At 36.4% G+C, this 16,892-nt stretch overlaps 3 protein-coding genes and 1 long non-coding RNA gene across 6 annotated transcripts; 2 read left to right on the plus strand and 2 right to left on the minus strand.

The window, feature by feature from the left end:
- Window positions 1–256: 256 nt before the first annotated feature.
- ube2al (ubiquitin conjugating enzyme E2 A, like) lies at window positions 257–6,707 on the plus strand. The gene is made up of 6 exons (XM_079881334.1): window positions 257–614; window positions 1,033–1,113; window positions 2,071–2,096; window positions 2,219–2,308; window positions 4,302–4,390; window positions 5,019–6,707. The coding sequence occupies exons 1-6, from the start codon at window positions 571–573 to the stop codon at window positions 5,145–5,147; spliced, it is 459 nt and encodes a 152-aa protein (XP_079737460.1). The 5' UTR covers window positions 257–570; the 3' UTR covers window positions 5,148–6,707.
- Window positions 5,219–9,091, minus strand: ing1 (inhibitor of growth family, member 1). The gene is made up of 2 exons (XM_079881330.1): window positions 8,807–9,091; window positions 5,219–7,797 (listed from the first exon to the last, which is right to left on the minus strand). The coding sequence occupies exons 1-2, from the start codon at window positions 8,946–8,948 to the stop codon at window positions 7,010–7,012; spliced, it is 930 nt and encodes a 309-aa protein (XP_079737456.1). The 5' UTR covers window positions 8,949–9,091; the 3' UTR covers window positions 5,219–7,009.
- Window positions 8,890–13,725, plus strand: LOC307164463. The gene is made up of 2 exons (XR_013822284.1): window positions 8,890–8,969; window positions 13,388–13,725. It is a non-coding gene; the product is annotated as an uncharacterized lncRNA (long non-coding RNA).
- On the minus strand, window positions 12,012–15,807 carry LOC307164461 (cell surface glycoprotein CD200 receptor 1). 3 transcript variants are annotated; one of them, XM_079881331.1, is made up of 5 exons: window positions 15,190–15,807; window positions 14,590–14,643; window positions 13,915–14,214; window positions 13,351–13,626; window positions 12,012–12,363 (listed from the first exon to the last, which is right to left on the minus strand). In XM_079881331.1, exons 1-5 carry the CDS (start codon window positions 15,257–15,259, stop codon window positions 12,293–12,295), a joined length of 771 nt encoding a protein of 256 aa, XP_079737457.1. In that variant the 5' UTR covers window positions 15,260–15,807; the 3' UTR covers window positions 12,012–12,292. The 3 variants fall into 3 exon arrangements, with proteins under 3 accessions (XP_079737457.1, XP_079737458.1, XP_079737459.1); XM_079881333.1 differs by having other exon boundaries at window positions 12,014–12,363; window positions 14,590–14,724; window positions 15,190–15,387; XM_079881332.1 differs by lacking the exon at window positions 14,590–14,643 and having other exon boundaries at window positions 12,013–12,363; window positions 15,190–15,387.
- Window positions 15,808–16,892: the final 1,085 nt, after the last annotated feature.

Raw genomic sequence — 16,892 nt, forward strand, 5'->3', positions numbered from 1 at the left:
TCCCTCCTAATTATTATCAGATATATGACTGCAAATGTGAACAACAAACGAACAGTAATCGTTTACCTGTTGTGAAATATCATTCACGTCAGAGTACAATGATCGTCGTATGTTGCATTTCCCGCCCTTAACCGCTAGGAGGACATTGACCTCATTCCTCCTACGGAAACGTCATCGAGGCTGTTCCTCCGACTAAGACCGTACCAACTATTAGAAAAATAGGGGGAAACTCTGCCATTTACGTAGTCTGAGATGAACATTTCAGGCAGATTATCTTATTGCTTCTCTTAACCCATAAATACTTCAAACGAGTAGTGATATTTCAATCATTGCGTCTCTAAAAACAAAACACAAAATTGATTTACATACATACTGTATGATGATTCTATATTGTCAGTCGCAAATATCCCCCTGTGTTGAACAGGTGGTATAATCGTGTCTCGTGAAAAGACGTCTTGTACTCAGAAAGGAATATTAATCATCACTGTTGTTGTGACATATATACTGTTACATTAGGATTTGTTAGTAGGGCTCTAAAAATAATCCCTGACGCTTTTAGTGTAGTTAAAGATGTCTACTCCAGCTAGAAGGCGACTCATGCGAGATTTTAAGAGGTGAGTAACGTTAGCTGTGAAATGATAAGTCTGTTTGGATTAGCTGGCTGGCTAGCTAGTTAGCTTCATAACGCTCGGTAGGCGATTATTAAACGTAAAATAAACGATTAAAAACACGACATTTAATGTTGTTCTTATTGATGTGAGTCTGTCGGTAGTATCACATTGCCTGTTTACATTGTGAGGGTTCACAGAAACTCCACGTTTATCTTAGCTTATTAGCTAGCTAGTGTAAGCCGGTCAGAGAAGTTATTCAAGCTTGACTTGTCTGAATGTGATTATATTTTTTAGACTAGTAATATTTTTAAACTAGTAATGTTTATAAAGTAAACAGAAGCCTCACTTTGTCATGTAATATCACACGTTTTTAATAAATTAGCGTGATTGAGGCACTGAAATCTATGTTGGTTCCGCGCAGGCTCCAGGAGGATCCGCCAGCCGGCGTTAGTGGAGCTCCATCCGAGAACAACATCATGGTGTGGAATGCAGTTATATTCGGGTAAGAAGAGAGCAAATCAAGCTGATCGAGTGGAGGCTGAGCCAAACAGGCTTCCCACGATCATGGAAAATATGAGAGGATTTTAAAATGGACATTTTCAGGCCTGTAAATGTTATGTTTAAAAATGATGCAACTCCCTGTTAAATTTAGCTTGGGGTCAGTGAGAGTGTTTTTTTGAAAGAAGGAATACTTTAATTTAGGAAAGACTCGATGAATTGATCAAAAGTGGGCATTAAGATATTTATAATGTAAAAAAAAAAAAAGATTTCTGTTAAAGAAATGCTGTTCTTTTGAACTTCCTGTTTATCAAAAGGTCAATTCAGACTGGACTGACAGATGCAGACAGTCACCAGATTACTTACTGCACATCCCTTCTCAGACATACTAATTCAACATGTGCAATTGGCAAAAACAAGCTCCGACAGGTGTCACACACTGACCTGACGAAGTGCCTGTTGGCCTAAAAAAATCCTGAAAAAAAATGCATCACAGAATTCTGCAAAATCTAAATCAGCACAACTGTTTTCAAGATTGATAATACTGAGAAATATCAGCATGTTAGAATGATTTTTAATTATTTTAAAATATATCAAAGCAGCAAACAGTTGCACAAATTGTAGTATTTACAATATTACTGTCTTTATTGTATTTTTTTTAAATCAAATAATATGGAGCGTAAGAGAAAAAATCTTACCGACCCCAAACTTTTGAAAATTAGTTTGTGAAAATAAACACTTTTTTTGTATTATTATTGTTGTCCTTTTTTCTACAATATTTTATTGTGTGCATATTGCTCCTTTGAGTTTGAGGGCTTGACAAGAGTAAATCTGGTTCATATGTGCATTGTTGTTATTTGATGTCGTGGTCAACATGCTGTACTTTTAGCGACACAAATGTTTCATGCCAGTTTCCTCCTGCCTTTGACCTGATTATTGTGTTTCATGTTTTTACATGCAGTCCAGAGGGAACACCTTTTGAAGATGGTAAGTGTCTGTCTGCTGACCTAGACACAATCACGTGTGGTCAATTGCATGTGTAAAGAAAATTAGTTGTATTTGTCTTTCACTGATTAAAGATACAATGTTGTTTCTGCTCTGCACACAAGGTACCTTCAAACTCACAGTTGAGTTCACAGAGGAATATCCAAACAAGCCCCCAACTGTGCGGTTTGTCTCAAAGATGTTTCACCCTAATGGTGAGTGGTGCTTCCTGTTTGTCTCAAATTAGAAGCCTTGTCAAAGACAATCTAAGCCCCAGCGCTCTCTAAAGTCTACTCGAGATTAAGTACGTTCCCACACAGAATCGGCTCCTGTAGGTTTTATTTAGTCCCTCATTTACAAAGTTCTGCACATAACGTATATAATAATAAAATGTTTTGATCAAAAATTATTTTAGTAATAAACCAATTCAGCAAAAATATTTAATAAGTGTATTAATGCATATGCATTTCCTGGTCAATAATATACATTTATGACTGTATTTACTAGGGCTGGGTAAAAAAATATCGATTTCACTATTTTAATCTATTCTCGTTTTTATGAACCGATATGGATTCTTAAATCACAAGAATTGATATTTTAGTCTATGCTGTCAAATGATGAATGAACAAAACATTGTATTTTACATGTTTGTAAAACAATGAACAAAACGTTGCATCACTATAACTTTTGAACTTTACTTTTGATATGAAACAACGTCTCAGATTTCAAATTGAAATGAACCGAAACCCAGTGTATAGGCACTTCAGCACGGAATAGGCTATATATTACACCTATATAATATATAGAATATAGCTCATTATGGTTTATCCCTTCAGTATATATTTGAAGTCTCCATGAAATCAAAATTAGTTAATTTTTTTTTAATAAGTATGAATATATTAGCCTTACTAATATCTATAAGCTGAAATTAGTCACTTGTTCTCACAATTACTGTTTTCTACATGATGAATGCTACTTAGTGCACTATATAGGGGACAGGAAACGATTCAGACATTGTAAATATGATTTCCATTGGGGCAAATGAAGTCTGGTTTCACGTTAGGGTCACGTGATCCACTGCAGTACGCACACTGCTTCAGTCTAGAGACACAAAAGCACAGAGCGGATCTCATGCGTGAGTCTGCGCAGACCACAAAACGTCCCATTTAAGCGATATGGAGGAGATTAGGAGGAGAAACGGTTAGACTCAGCATTTCAAACAGCACTGACGAGTAGAGAAAAAAAACTGGTGCCATTCACCAACATAAACTACTACACATCCTCAGCATGTTCACTGTTTTGCTTTAGTAACAGTTTCATGTTAAATCTAAAAGGGGAATCTATTAGACAGTGGCTGTCAAATGCGGCTTTACTGAGCTCAATGGCTCTGGCCGAGCTGTGATATAAATGAAACGCTATTGGCTGTTTTTAAAAAGGGGAGGAGCTGTACGATATGTCCCGTCCTGTCTTCATGTTTCAGTGGAGAATACGTCAACACATTAAATAATACTGTGAAAATAGTTCAGTGGGCCTTTAAGAAATTAAATTAATATAAATGAGTGATTAGTCGATTAATGGCTTAATTGTACAACTAATATTAGACTAGAAAAATCTTTAGTCAGGGGCAGCCCTAATTAATACCGTTTTGGCGCTCTTTAATGTGGCGTGACGGATCGCTGAAGCAGCAGTGAACTGATCATCTCTTCCTCTTTACTACTAGTTACGGCGCAAAATAAGCATATATGGACATCAGAAGGTATGTTAAAAGATATAGTACAACTTACCGACATGCCTACTGTATTTAGTACCAACTGACTCACCGTATAGTTTACACGGCATTAGTTGAGTTTTTTTTTTCCCTTTAGAAAATTTGCCAATAATCAATATTGATTCTAATTGAATCGGAATCAAATTGCAAGCTTGTGAAGTGAACTGAATTGTGAAATTTGTCAATACCCAGCCCTTTCAATATTTGCAAAGCCATTATCAGTTACTGCGGTCATATTTTCTGTACAGTATTAGGAAGCGTTGTTAATGTTTTGGAAGCATTCTGAAAGTTATTTTAGCATTTAAAAAAAAAAAAAATTCTACTTTATTTATTTATTTATTTATTTATTTATTTATTTATTTATTTATTTATTTATTTATTTATTGACAGGGAATGTAGGGAATATGTTGCTCTAACTTTTCTCTTGCTGTCTTTCTCAGTGTATGCCGATGGCAGTATCTGCCTAGATATTCTTCAGAATCGTTGGAGTCCAACTTACGATGTTTCTTCTATTCTGACATCAATTCAGGTGTGTTAATTAACTTTGTTTTATAGTCCTTTTATACTAAAAAAACAAAAAACAGCTTTCTGTTGCATTTGGACATTATTAAATCTGAGAATTGTCCAATTAGAATGCTTGTTTTGATTTGTGGTTTAGAGAGTTTTAGAAAGTTTTGCTTGCAGTTGTTAATTTAAATTTCCAATGGACCCTTTTCACATTTCCGGGGTTCTCAAAGCGGAAGTCGTCATAGTTGGGTAAACTTCTATAGCGGGGAACGGGAGATGACGGCAAATATAATTTTTGTATTTCCATTTGCTCCAAAAAATCTGTGATAGAGTTTCCACGACTTTCCAAAAGAGTAAAAAAATATAGAGATTGATTACGTTGGTCAGAAGAGAGAAAGATGTCAAATTTGCTGTCACTCCTTCTATTAGTTCTATTAGAAACACCCTTTAAAAGCGTTAATTTTTTTTTTTTTTTTCATTTATTATTTTAAACATTATATAGTTATACATATGTATAAAAATGTTTTAGTGAAAATATAAAAAGCTTTACTAGACTTGGGATGTTGATAACTGGAAACGTGTCATCACAGTACTGTATGTGAAAAGGTTATACCTTTGAGGCCTAAAACTTGATTTCTCTTTCTTTACAGTCGCTTCTAGATGAGCCCAATCCCAACAGCCCCGCAAACAGCCAGGCAGCACAACTGTATCAAGAAAATAAACGAGAATATGAGAAACGGGTGTCAGCGATTGTAGAGCAGAGCTGGAGGGACAGTTGACCACATTCACAAACCCATGTTCTCACTGAAACTTTGTTTTCCTTTTGTTTGGCTCTGTTGTTGGAGGATAGTTTTTCTAATCTCCGTTTTTAAGTTTTTATGCACTTTACTCATGCAAGATTGTGATTTTTCTTTTGTTTCGTTTTATTTCTCTCCCACATTTTGGCCTGGACTGATTTTCAGCCCGCATTAGGATCACTGAAAGGGGTGTAATTCACCCCTGGTGTATAAGGCTCGACTAATTTTGCATCCGGCATGAACATGCAGTAATTGTCCATTTTTGCAAAATGCATTTGCATCTCTAAAGAAAAACACATTATGGATGATTCAATCAAGGCGTTCTAATCGGGATACACATAAATCTTAAGTCATAGTAGTGTTGATGAAAATGTTCTTGGTGCTTCATTGTCAATTTTAATATCATGCCGTTAAAAGTGTCCTTTTAATTTCTGTTTTGCTTCCATTTCTTTCTGGATTGGTTATGCTGATTTAGTCACGACTCTTCTTGGCTCTGCCAGAGGAGGGTTGGCATGTTACCACAAGAGTGGTAAGAATCTCTAGTACGCACTGAAAACACATACAATGTTGGTAGACAGATGTGAGGGTTTATATAAATGGTCAAAATATGTTGACAGAAAATGGCAATATGTGTGGAGTATAAAATATATATTTACTAGTTGAAAAAAAATGAGATTTTGCTGGAATTACTCAAAAATGTCACGAATATCCTTTAAAATACTATTGAGATATACGTTAACTGCAGTTATTTACTGTTCATGGCTTGCATCACACAAGTCCAATCAATCAAGTCAAATAATGTCTTCAGGTCTTTTTCCAAGCCCTTAATCTCTGCAGATGTATTCCCTGTTACATGCATGAATGGCCGAGTGTGTCCTTTCCTCTACTAATCTCTTGTATATACAAAGTTTTGTGTACAGATTTTGCACTGGTTGGCAGTCTCATTTTCCAGCACTTGTAAATAGGCTACTTAAATAAAAGGTGAAACTACCTTTGTGAGTAATGCATAATTTCTGTTCAGTGTTCACACCAAGAATACTAACTACAAAAGATACCTATAACAGTAACTTTATTAGTGTTTACACCAGCAGACGATATTTTTTTTTGTTCTAAGCCTTTAACGTTCATCAGCTGTAAAAAAAAGAAAAAAAAAAAACTTTCAGATTTTTCCAACGATATTGTTTCTCTGTGTCGATATAGTTGTGCTGAGGACTGTGCTATTCTTTTATATTTAGAACGATTTTTGGAACTATATCATTATCGTTATAGTTATTGTACTTTAGTCTGTCATAATAGCAGTAGTCTTTTCTATTTACTAAAACAGAGCCTTTCATCTTTCCATTTAATAACAGACAATTTTTTGATTCAAATTAGTTGAAACCATAGACTGTAAAAAAAAAAAAAATTATTGTAAGAAACCGAGACCATGCAAAGTGGATCATGCAACACAGAAGAGCTAAAGACACATTTTTGGTCCACATTTGCAATGTACTTTAAGGCCTCGTCTAAATGTTTACTTTTTTTTAATAAGCCATAAAACAACACTACAAGAAGCATGGTTTATTATTTTTTTAATGAACATATGTACAGTTATGCAAAGCATAAATACAAAACCGATAGTTGAAAATGATTTTTACAAAAATGCACTATACTTGTGGCTGGATGAAGAGGATACTTCCAATACTGTAGAACGTTGATAACTAAGTAACTGACCCTATCTCAAATATATCCCTAAAAGATATACATTTACTAACTGATGACCAACTCTAGTTTGTAACATCTCCAAACTGGGTACTAAACTCCTGAATAGAAAAACATTACATGGCAACCAGGTTCACGTGTCACTACCTGTTGTACGATCGGTCTTTTTTCGACCTTTCTAATGCTTTGTCCATTGTCTTCTCGTTGTCTCCTCTGCACTTCGGACAGTACCATTTTCCTTTGGGCTTGTGGTACAGGCCAACGCACGAGAAGTGAAACCATTCAATAGTGCATTCTTCATTATCACACCCTATCATCTCTCCAAAAGACACTTGCTCGCACAGGCAGTAAGTGGGTTCATTGGGATCGATCGGCAGGTCTGTCGGCGACGGCTCCCTGTCCTGCTTGCTTTTAGACCTCTTCTTCTTCTTCGAAGACGTGGATGACGTCTTGGCCTTCTTCTCTTTCGGCGTGCCTGAAGCAACCTCCTCGCTTTGCTCCATGGTGTAACTGGAGTTTTCCCGGTTCTCGGAACCGTTTTTCTGCCTGCGTGAACGCTTTCCGCCGGATTTGTCAACTGGAGTCGGGGTCTCGTCTCGTCTCCGCTCCACAGACGGCTTACTGGCCGACAGCATCGCAGCAGAAAGTGGTGTCATAGTAACGGTTGCTATGGCACTGGGGGTGCTGCCCACCGACACGGTGCTCTCCGGAGAGTCCTGGGAGGCCTGGAAAATCTCACCCTGCCACTCAAGCTGCCGGCTGCGATTCTCCACCATTTCCACCATTTGGCCTGCGATCTGGATCTTTTCGTCACCGAGTTCTTCTGTGCGGATCAAAGAGCGCTGGATGCAGTGAAGGAGACGCCGCCTCTGCACAGGGTCTGATTCATGTCTGTGCTTTTCATAAGCCTCGTCCAATTCATTGAGGATCTCTGCAAGATAAATAACCAAAGATCCGTGTAAAAAAAATATATAATACTGGCACAATGTTTACTGATACTGTATGTCAATCTATGCACTTTTTTTTTAACCTTTATTTAACCAGGAGAAAAGATTATAACTTGATCGAGAGCGTAATGAGTAATTGCCAGGCAAATGCAGCGTTATTTAATTAAATATGCACTCATTTAGCATCTGAGCTTTCTTTAAAGTCAGGTTAATTGTTTTTTGTTTTTGTTTTTTTGACATATAGAGACAAATATGTTTAACAGAAGGGATTTAATTAATTTAGTATCTTTGCCATCATGTTTTAGGAATAAAATGTTATATAAATACATGAGCAATGCCCTCTATAAAAACAATGTAAATAGGAATAAAACTGAAGTTCAGCATTTTTAGAAAACGGCCTTTAACAATTTGTATTGTAATTGAAATTAACAGATGCAAATAAATTAAGTGTAGTAAAATAAACATTGAAATGTAGCCCAAAATATTAAAATTGACCAGTGCATGAAAAAACAAGTTTATTTATTTATTTATTTTTTCTTCCTGTAGCGTCGACATTTTACATTCGGTTGACACAGCCGCTGACCATTCATGCGTATATGTGCAGTCTTTATGATATTTCAAAGACTATATAGTATTTACGCAACACTAGCACACAACTGTGATTTCAAGCTAATAGTTACATAAATTTAGACAGGAAGTTTAGTGGCGCTCTAGAATCTGCCAGACCCCTCGACTTCACACTCCATCCGAACAGGATAGGCAGCGATTTCATAGAAGTCGCTACAAAATTGAGTTATAAATGACAAATACATTAACCATACATATTTAACCAACTTTGTAGATTTAACCTCTCAATCGTGGGGGAAACTGCGAGTTTCACGTGCTAACAGTTAGCCGCTAGCCAGCTAGTAGTAAGTGTGACATCTAACACCCGTTGCTCAAACAATGCAGTGTTTTCTTCTTACACGAGTGCGAGTGTCCGTATAGTCTCACCTTGATATCTGGCGTCTATTTCCTTCATGAGAGACACACATCTCTGTAGGTCCAGCGGCAAAGACTCGACCAGCTCCAGATACTCCTCAACATATTTCACCACAACATGAGACGACTCGCCGTTTGAAGAAGGGTTCAGCATCTTTTCACACGCATTTAAGAGGTTGGTAGAGCAATAGAAATACGTTTTTAATAATTATTTTATCCTAGTCTCAAGAATTAAAAGTCTGGGAAGCTGAGAAAAGTTACTCATATACGTGTTGTATTGATTTGTGCAGGACCAGTGACGCTTCTATGGCGGAGACTGAGCTCATGAATATAAATTACCTTACGCTGACGTTCCTCCGTAACCTTCCAAAGGGGTGTCTAGGCACGGAGTCTAATTAATATTCATGAGCAAAACCTTTAACGCAGAATAACGGTAGTTGCGCGTAACGACGCTTGGTGGCGTTTAATATCAAGACTTCGACGCAACGGTAATGTTAGATGAGTGACCGACATGTCTATGTTAGTTTTAGGCTTGGGTTTAGTTGAGTTTGATTTTGAATTGGGAACTGTATAAAAGTCTAGAGAGAGAGAGAGAAAAAAAGATTTACAACAAATGTACAAATGAATAAATAAAAACGTGAATTAAAATAAAAAGAAAATCAGTAATACTGTAAGTATACAGTAATAAATTACAAATCATTTTGCAAACTATTAGTTTATAGTTAATTCATAGTTTCTATATTGAAGTCTCTACATTGTTAATATATTAATAGGCTATGGTATACAAATACTGAGGACTTCATTCATTGTCATTGTAAATAACCAAACTATTATTATTGTTTAATTAGGCCTTGCTCATATGTAAAGAGTTAGATCATGTTTGTTAACAATTAACCGTAAATAGTTCTCACTTGATTAGGTCAGAAAATGGGAAAATGTCATTAATTAAAATATGTTCTTGAAAATATAGTTTGTATGTGTATAAAATCCATTCGGCTTATTGGGAGTCCTTGTAAACCACATATACCAACGTGTGTGTGTGTGTTTCTCCATTCTTGTTATTCTGATATTTTAGCTTCGTTATCAAGTTTGTAAGATATTTAATATAATTACAGAATAGCCTATTACATTCAGAGTACTGTCAGTCAGTCTAAACACCTGTGAATGCCTGTAGTTTTTCATGTATTATTTTAATATCTCACTCAGACATCTTGAATTTTGTCCTCTCTAAATATTCTTTAGATACTTGGATCATTTAAATCTTATGCTGAAAGGTTAAAAGGGTAGTTGCATTCTTATAACACCATGAATGCCCTGCAGGGGTCACTTATGTTAAGGCAATGAGACTCTGGTCCTCAACTCTGTTGTTTACTGGAACATCATCTAGATATTATTTTCTCTTGAGCGTATCCTTGTTTCCGTTACGACCCTGAAGAGAAATCCAAAACAGTTATCCTACATTTTTTACCGTGGTGAGAATGACCTTTAAAAACGGTAAAAGTAGTTCTTTGTACATCTGTATTATTAGCAGTAAGAATGTCAGATGACTGAAATGTCATGGTGAGAGGGGAAAATGTGTATAAAGTTCTCCAGAGGCCAGCACAGCTGTCTTCTAGTCTTACAGACTCTGACCCAAGTGGTGTTGTAAAAAAATCACCTCTTACGCATTTCAGTGTCAATGGAGGATTCAGAGTTTGGACCAAATAGGTTGCTTTCCACATTAACTTAATGTCAAGAATCAGGGTGTTGAGAAGACGCTCGCAAGCTAGGGATACTGACCATTTAAACACCTAAATATAAAGAACACATTCTTTTGAAGGCTTTTCCCTCATTTAGATGGTGGTGCGGTTATCAGGGGAAATGTGTTGAAATGTGTTGTCAACAGGATGACAAAAAAAAGTCTAAATGAATTATTTGTTTAGCTCTTAAAGGTAAAATACATGGATTCCAACCCCAGTTAAAAGCAGGGTAATGTAAGGTTTTTTAATAAACATTTTTTGTTATACTGGTTGAAACTCTCACTATTCACATGGTGATAGCAATCAATAGAAGTGGTCTAAATATTAAAACATGTGCATAGATCTTCTGCGGAAGTCTCAGGCAAGGCCGTAACCATGTCTTTGTCTTTGTCTTTGTAACCACGTTTGGGTTTTTGAAGGAGGCGTGGATTTACAGACTCTCTGGTGGTAATATTGTGTTGTTGTTTTTTATGAATAGTCATACTTTTCACTTTTTTACAATTTCATTAGTATTCTTAGATTTTGTTTTTCTGTCAAATGATCAGATCCCACGAATCAGCATACATTTCCTGATACATATAGTCAATTCACAACTTTGCTGCATTTCAATTGAATAAATTCCCCACTTATTATAGTTCAGTACTTTATCTTATTGTGCAAGCTCTTAATCTTAATTATTTGTAATATCTTTGTTAAATCTTAATATTTACCATATAACATGCTGTAAAAGGATTTCAGAATGTTTGCTCCTGTCTATTTATTTTCTTGAGGAAGCTGCCGAGAATTAACGACTCCAGATTTCCCATGACGTAAACTCATTGTTCAGGCCCTTTCAGTACAAACAAACCTATTGTCTTTGATTAATCTCATGGCCCTTCATAGAGTCACAATGTCCTAGATTACAGTTACCTGTAGCTCACTTTAAGTGTTATTCCACAGTCAATTCAGTTCTGTTGGGTAATATGTAATTAGGCTCATGGTTTAGAGTCATCTGAATTGGTTTTCAGGTATTTGGTAATGGGTGGTGGTGGCTAGAAAGGTTAGGAACGGTGAATGACTTCATCAATAAGTTCATCAATACAAGTCAAATAAGTGCTGATGGTGCTAAGCCTAACTCCTCTCCAAACTCTCTCTCTCTCTCTCTCTCTCTCTCTCTCTCTCGCTCTCTCTCTCTCGCTCTCTCTCTCTCTCTCAAACACACAGACATAATGGCTCTGGAATTTATTGCTTAAGTGTAAATAATTAAATCACTTCAGATTACCATAAATAAAGGGAAATAGAGACCCAGATTTCCTTTTTTTTCCTTTTTGTGGAACATTGTGTTTTATGCATCTCAGTTACTTTAATTTCTTTAAAAAAGGATTTGTGGGCATTTGTGAGACTTCAAATTACTGCTAGCTTTACAATTGACCCAAAAGCATTTGGACTCTTAAACTACACTAAACTAAACTACACTACACAAAATATCAAATGGCATGGCATTTATATTGAAGAATGACAGCACAAGCAAAATGTTGGACTATATGACTAATAAATACTGTTGACTCAAAGGCCAAATAACAATTTAATTGTATCTTTATTCAAGACAAAAATAAACAGAAAACTAAGACCATAAATGACATTTTTAATGCCCTCTTTGGTGCTTCCGCTGTACTTTTTCAGATGCTCTATATTAAAATGTAAAGTCAGCGGTTCTCAGATAAACACCTCCCTCCAATTCATGTTCTTATCGTGCCTGCTTTTGCCACCCACTTCCTGTTTATCCTCCGTGTTTCTTCATCTCTCCTTGGGTTGGTGTTTCTTCCTTCATTCTTAGACAAAATTGTATTCCTGTACGACCCCAGAAGTTGTTGGAAAGAGAGAACACAATTTAGATGTGGAAAAACTCCCTGTACAAAACTTAAGATTTCTATTAACCAATTCATTAATAGGTGAATAACTGTGCAGTCACACTTGTGTTACTCTTGAATGTATCCTTGTTTGCCATAGCAGACATGGCCGACAAACATGAAGGCTCTCCCTCTCCACATGTTCCTACTAGTCAATGTACAACACATAAGCATTCAGACTATTTATGTAACTAGATTGCATAGTCTGAGAAACAGTGACTGCTTGTACGCACCATATGTGATCAGACATTTGTCAGTGATACAGCCATACAGTTCCTTATTCAGATTCACTCTTGTTGATAAACTTTAGATGAAGAATATCCTGGCATGCTGGCACACGTGTGTATATTGTATGTGTGTGAGAGTCCGTGTATATAGTGAAACCAGAGACGAAGAATGAGAAGCCGTTAGAGCGCTGTCTCCGCTTATGGTGACAAGCAGTTAATCAACATGATTTTGACTTTTTATGGTCTTGGAGCTGCCCAGTGCCACTGCTTGATAAGGACATTCATTCCCTCTCCTGTCATTCAGTGGTTTCCTCTCACTGGCGGCTAATCAGCCTGGAGACCTTAAGCTTTAATGTAGTAACCCTAGATAGTGCTACAGTGCATTTAGAAAGTATGCAGACATTTTATGTTGCTGCCTTATGCTAAATATTTTCAATTAAAATGATTTTCTACAACAATCTACACTCCACACTTCATATTGGCAAAGCAAGAACTGAAAATGTCTGTCTACCGACGGTCCGAGGATCGTTTTTGCTTTGTAATTATGGGGCTTGGAGTGTAGATTGTGATTAAAAAAAAAAAACATTTTAACATAAGGCTTCAACATAACAAAATGACAACAGTATTAAGTGGTGTGAATACTTTCTACATGCACTGTAAATGTGCTTGTAGCAGAACGATTGTAAATTCCTGGTGTTCACCTGGTGTTGTGATATGCAGTGTGCTCTTCTGTTGCAGAGAGCCGGACACAGAGGGGTATGAGGCCACACAGCTGAGGTCACTGATGGTCATATCATCAGGAAGATTTACTCGATTCTCAATATAATATGTGTCAGCCTTCTTGACAGAAGCGTTGTTGAAGGAAAAGTTCAAGGCAGGTTCCCAGTGGAGAGTGGGTGCCGTCTTTTTATATGTGGCCTTACAGACAGCAATCCTCTGACCATTTTCATTGTCCAGATAAGTTTCCAGGCGGGTCACTTAAAAACATAGAACTTTAATTTAATTTGAATATCGTTATGATATCATCATTATATATTGTTGTCTTCATTGCTAACTCTAAATACTATTTTTTTTTTTTCAACAACAAATTGAATTCTTCACTGGTTCATGATGACTACAATGAAACAGAGAGATGTAGTCTATCACTGAATGAAAGTTAATAACATCAGTTGTTAGTGATCAGTTAGTGGAATTACACCTAACCTGCGTTTTCAAATCTTCACAGTTTTTACAATAGTGTTACAATAATTTGAAATTGAACTCACCGCTTACAGAGACATTTATAGCAGTGCTTCCTCCTTTTACTGATAAATCACAAGAGTAAGATCCTTCATCTTCCATTGAAATCTTGGGAATGAATAATGAAAATCCATTTGAAGTGTTGTACAGCCTCTTTCCATCATTACAAGTGTCGTCCAGTTGGCGTGACAAACCAAGAAAACATTTTCTGCCCCGCATGCTGATGTTCCACACAATATAAATGAATTCATTCCATTTGACATCAGTGACATTGGCGCACCATAAAGTCGCATCGCTGCCCGCCATAAAGATCTGCTCTTTGAAATCTGAAAGAAAGAAAAAATATACTATAAATTGTATTTAAATTAGATTAAATATTGGACTAAAGTAAATTGCTTGTTTAATCAAACTAAAATAAATAAATATATAAATAAATGTGATCTGCTTTTGACACGTTGAGGTAAATTATTAAAATATATTTCAAATATAAAAAAATGGGTATTACAATGTATTTTGCCTTTTTTTTTTTTTCTTTATACACAAAACCTATATTTCCCTGCCAAGCCAGACTGGTTTTAAATGTTTTCGCGAGGTCAATCTCCTCCCTTCACTGACCATTCTGTTTTTGGTTTTTCCTTTTATTTTCTATCGTTTATTCATTCAATATAGTTTTAAATAAATAAAAGTGTATATTGTCTGACCTGTCATTTTTTTTTCAGCATCTTGATTCTGTTGTGATGCAATGTCTTTTTCTCCTAGGACAGTTAGTGCACAGCATGTTAGTAACCAGTTAATGTGAGCGCTGGAAACAGAATCATTCACTCAAGTGAGTATTCCTGTTACACAAATGTAAATGTGGGATATTAAAGGTTAAGAAGAAGCTTTTATTACATACATTTGTCATATTTCAAACACAAATCCATCACATGCACATGAAATAACAGATTCCTCATTCTTCTGCACAACCATTTGCTCCATTAAATCAAAGAAGCATCGTGCTTAAAAGTGGAATATAAAAGCAGATTTTCCCTGATCAACAGTTACTGTCCGTTACACTCGTTTATCCACAACAATTTATTTGACACTGTTTTTGTGACAGATTTAAACAAGGCCATGATTTTCGCCATGAAACAAACAGTGTTTGGGCACTTTAGCCACACATAGAAATGTGTGAATCTCATTCTATAAAATATCAGTAAAATATAAGTGGCATCTGCAAACATTTTATGTTATAATACGAAGAAAGGCCGAACCATTTAATAAGAGATGTAATTGTAACCATATTACAAATTTAAACTCACCTCGTGGGTGTGTTCCTTGTCCAAAGATGCTTAGGAGGAAGACCACAGTCAATATCCAGCTGGTCGCCATCGCTTCAAATCTCTGTTCAGACTCCCTTTTCACTCACCTTTGAATGTGCTCTTTCCCTTGTCTGAGTTCTCCTCTTCTTGTTTCCTTCAGCGGTGAAGCTATTGTACACTGTTTTTAATTATCATTTCATAATCTTCTCTCACATCCTGTCTTTTTAACCACGGCAGTCATGTGAGAGCATCTTCAAAGTGCAGATTAGCAGTGTGTGATGTTAATTTTGTTGTCATCTAGCTGGCAGAACAATGAGAGTATAGTGACCGAGAAGATGAAAGAAAGATGAAAATGCTCTTTTGATCAATTTACAGTGCAGTTTCAGACTTAATCATTTTTCAAATGTTTTGAACATTGCTTGAATACTTTTAATTACCTTTTTTCACATCAATTTATCCATAATGAAAATCAAACACCAAATGTATGATCACTTTTTATCAAATTTTATCAACCTTTGCAATGGCACTAAAAATGTACCTCATTTGCATCCCATCTTTAAAGGCCTACTGAAGTGCCTTGAAACGCGCAGCTTTGTATGATGCATTGATGTTATTTCCACTGAAACAGGAAGCTAAGGCGGGATATATTGAATGGCTCCTCACCCTTATCAAATAGCCAATAGCGTTTAGTTTACCTCACAGACTGCAAGTCGTACCTGACAGCACAGATACCTTGGATTCAATAGTAGAGGTGAGAATAAATTCTAGCCATTTCATTCCTAACCAATGTAGCCTATATGGAAAACAGAATAAAACTCGAGCAACTGAACGCACATCTCCAATCAGTGGCTTAATTTTGTTTTAAAAAGTGGGTGAGACGGGTGTGGGGGGAGGAGGTTGCTATATAATGCTAATATGTACAATACTGTATGTACAATAACAATTTTCGGAAAAAATAACATTACGATGTCCAGAAATCAGTTTCAATAGTACATTGGGTTTAATGTGTCATTTAATGAGGTCTACTAATATATATTGTTAGTGCCGATCATTTTCACGTGAATAAATTCATAGATCCGCTAATATAGTTTGTGTACTTTCATGATCTAGTGGCAGAACTTTTGCCAAGTGTGTCAGAGGTTCTGGGTTCTAATCCGCACTCGTGTGGGTTTTTTTCCTCATCAAAACCAAATATGTTTATCAGTGGTTGGTTGTATGTCAAGCAGGGACACGTTTGTGTGCATTTTGTTTTGTGATAGTCTCCGTAACGGTGATAGATTGAATCGCACGTCCAAGTGAAGACTGTGCGCGAGTCACAAGAGAATGCTGTATCCGCGTCACTGATAGCAGCGGCAACGAGCACTCAGCAGCTTGATTTAAAAAACAACACATTTCAGCGCTAGAACACCTCTTATTCGACAAACGAACGAAATTAATACTCTGCTAGCTAACTGGAGATGTTTTATTTATTTGTATTAGGTACATCCGTGTCGCGAGTTATTTCAAAAAGTGGTGGGGACAATATCGACCTTGGCAAAACCCCATTTTGCTCCGCGACCTGTCAACGGTCGCTTTGGCCAGCTGGTATTTATAGCATAGGGGGCGGGACGCTTTAGATTCTAGAGAGAATTTGATTGGACAGAACATGTGATGAGAAGCTGAAGTCTGCGGTGATGTCATAAAAATCCGTGATCCATTTTAGC

The sequence above is a fragment of the Squalius cephalus genome, assembly GCF_949319135.1.
Source record: "Squalius cephalus genome assembly, chromosome: 9".
Lineage (NCBI taxonomy): Eukaryota > Metazoa > Chordata > Actinopteri > Cypriniformes > Leuciscidae > Squalius > Squalius cephalus.

Bases quoted from the DNA above. Each gene is read 5' to 3' on its own strand.
- LOC307164461 (XM_079881331.1), bottom strand. From the start codon at position 15,259: ATGGCGACCAGCTGGATATTGACTGTGGTCTTCCTCCTAAGCATCTTT. The intron at 14,215-14,589 runs GTCAGACAATAT...TCTTTCTTTCAG, and splicing joins TGCTGAAAAAAAAATGACAG to ATTTCAAAGAGCAGATCTTT. The intron at 12,364-13,350 runs GTGAACACCAGG...GGGGTCGTACAG, and splicing joins ACTGCATATCACAACACCAG to GAATACAATTTTGTCTAAGA.
- ube2al (XM_079881334.1), top strand. From the start codon at position 571: ATGTCTACTCCAGCTAGAAGGCGACTCATGCGAGATTTTAAGAG. The intron at 615-1,032 runs GTGAGTAACGTT...GGTTCCGCGCAG, and splicing joins CTCATGCGAGATTTTAAGAG to GCTCCAGGAGGATCCGCCAG. The intron at 2,309-4,301 runs GTGAGTGGTGCT...TGTCTTTCTCAG, and splicing joins AAAGATGTTTCACCCTAATG to TGTATGCCGATGGCAGTATC.
- ing1 (XM_079881330.1), bottom strand. From the start codon at position 8,948: ATGCTGAACCCTTCTTCAAACGGCGAGTCGTCTCATGTTGTGGTGAAA. The intron at 7,798-8,806 runs GTGAGACTATAC...TTTATCTTGCAG, and splicing joins AATAGACGCCAGATATCAAG to AGATCCTCAATGAATTGGAC.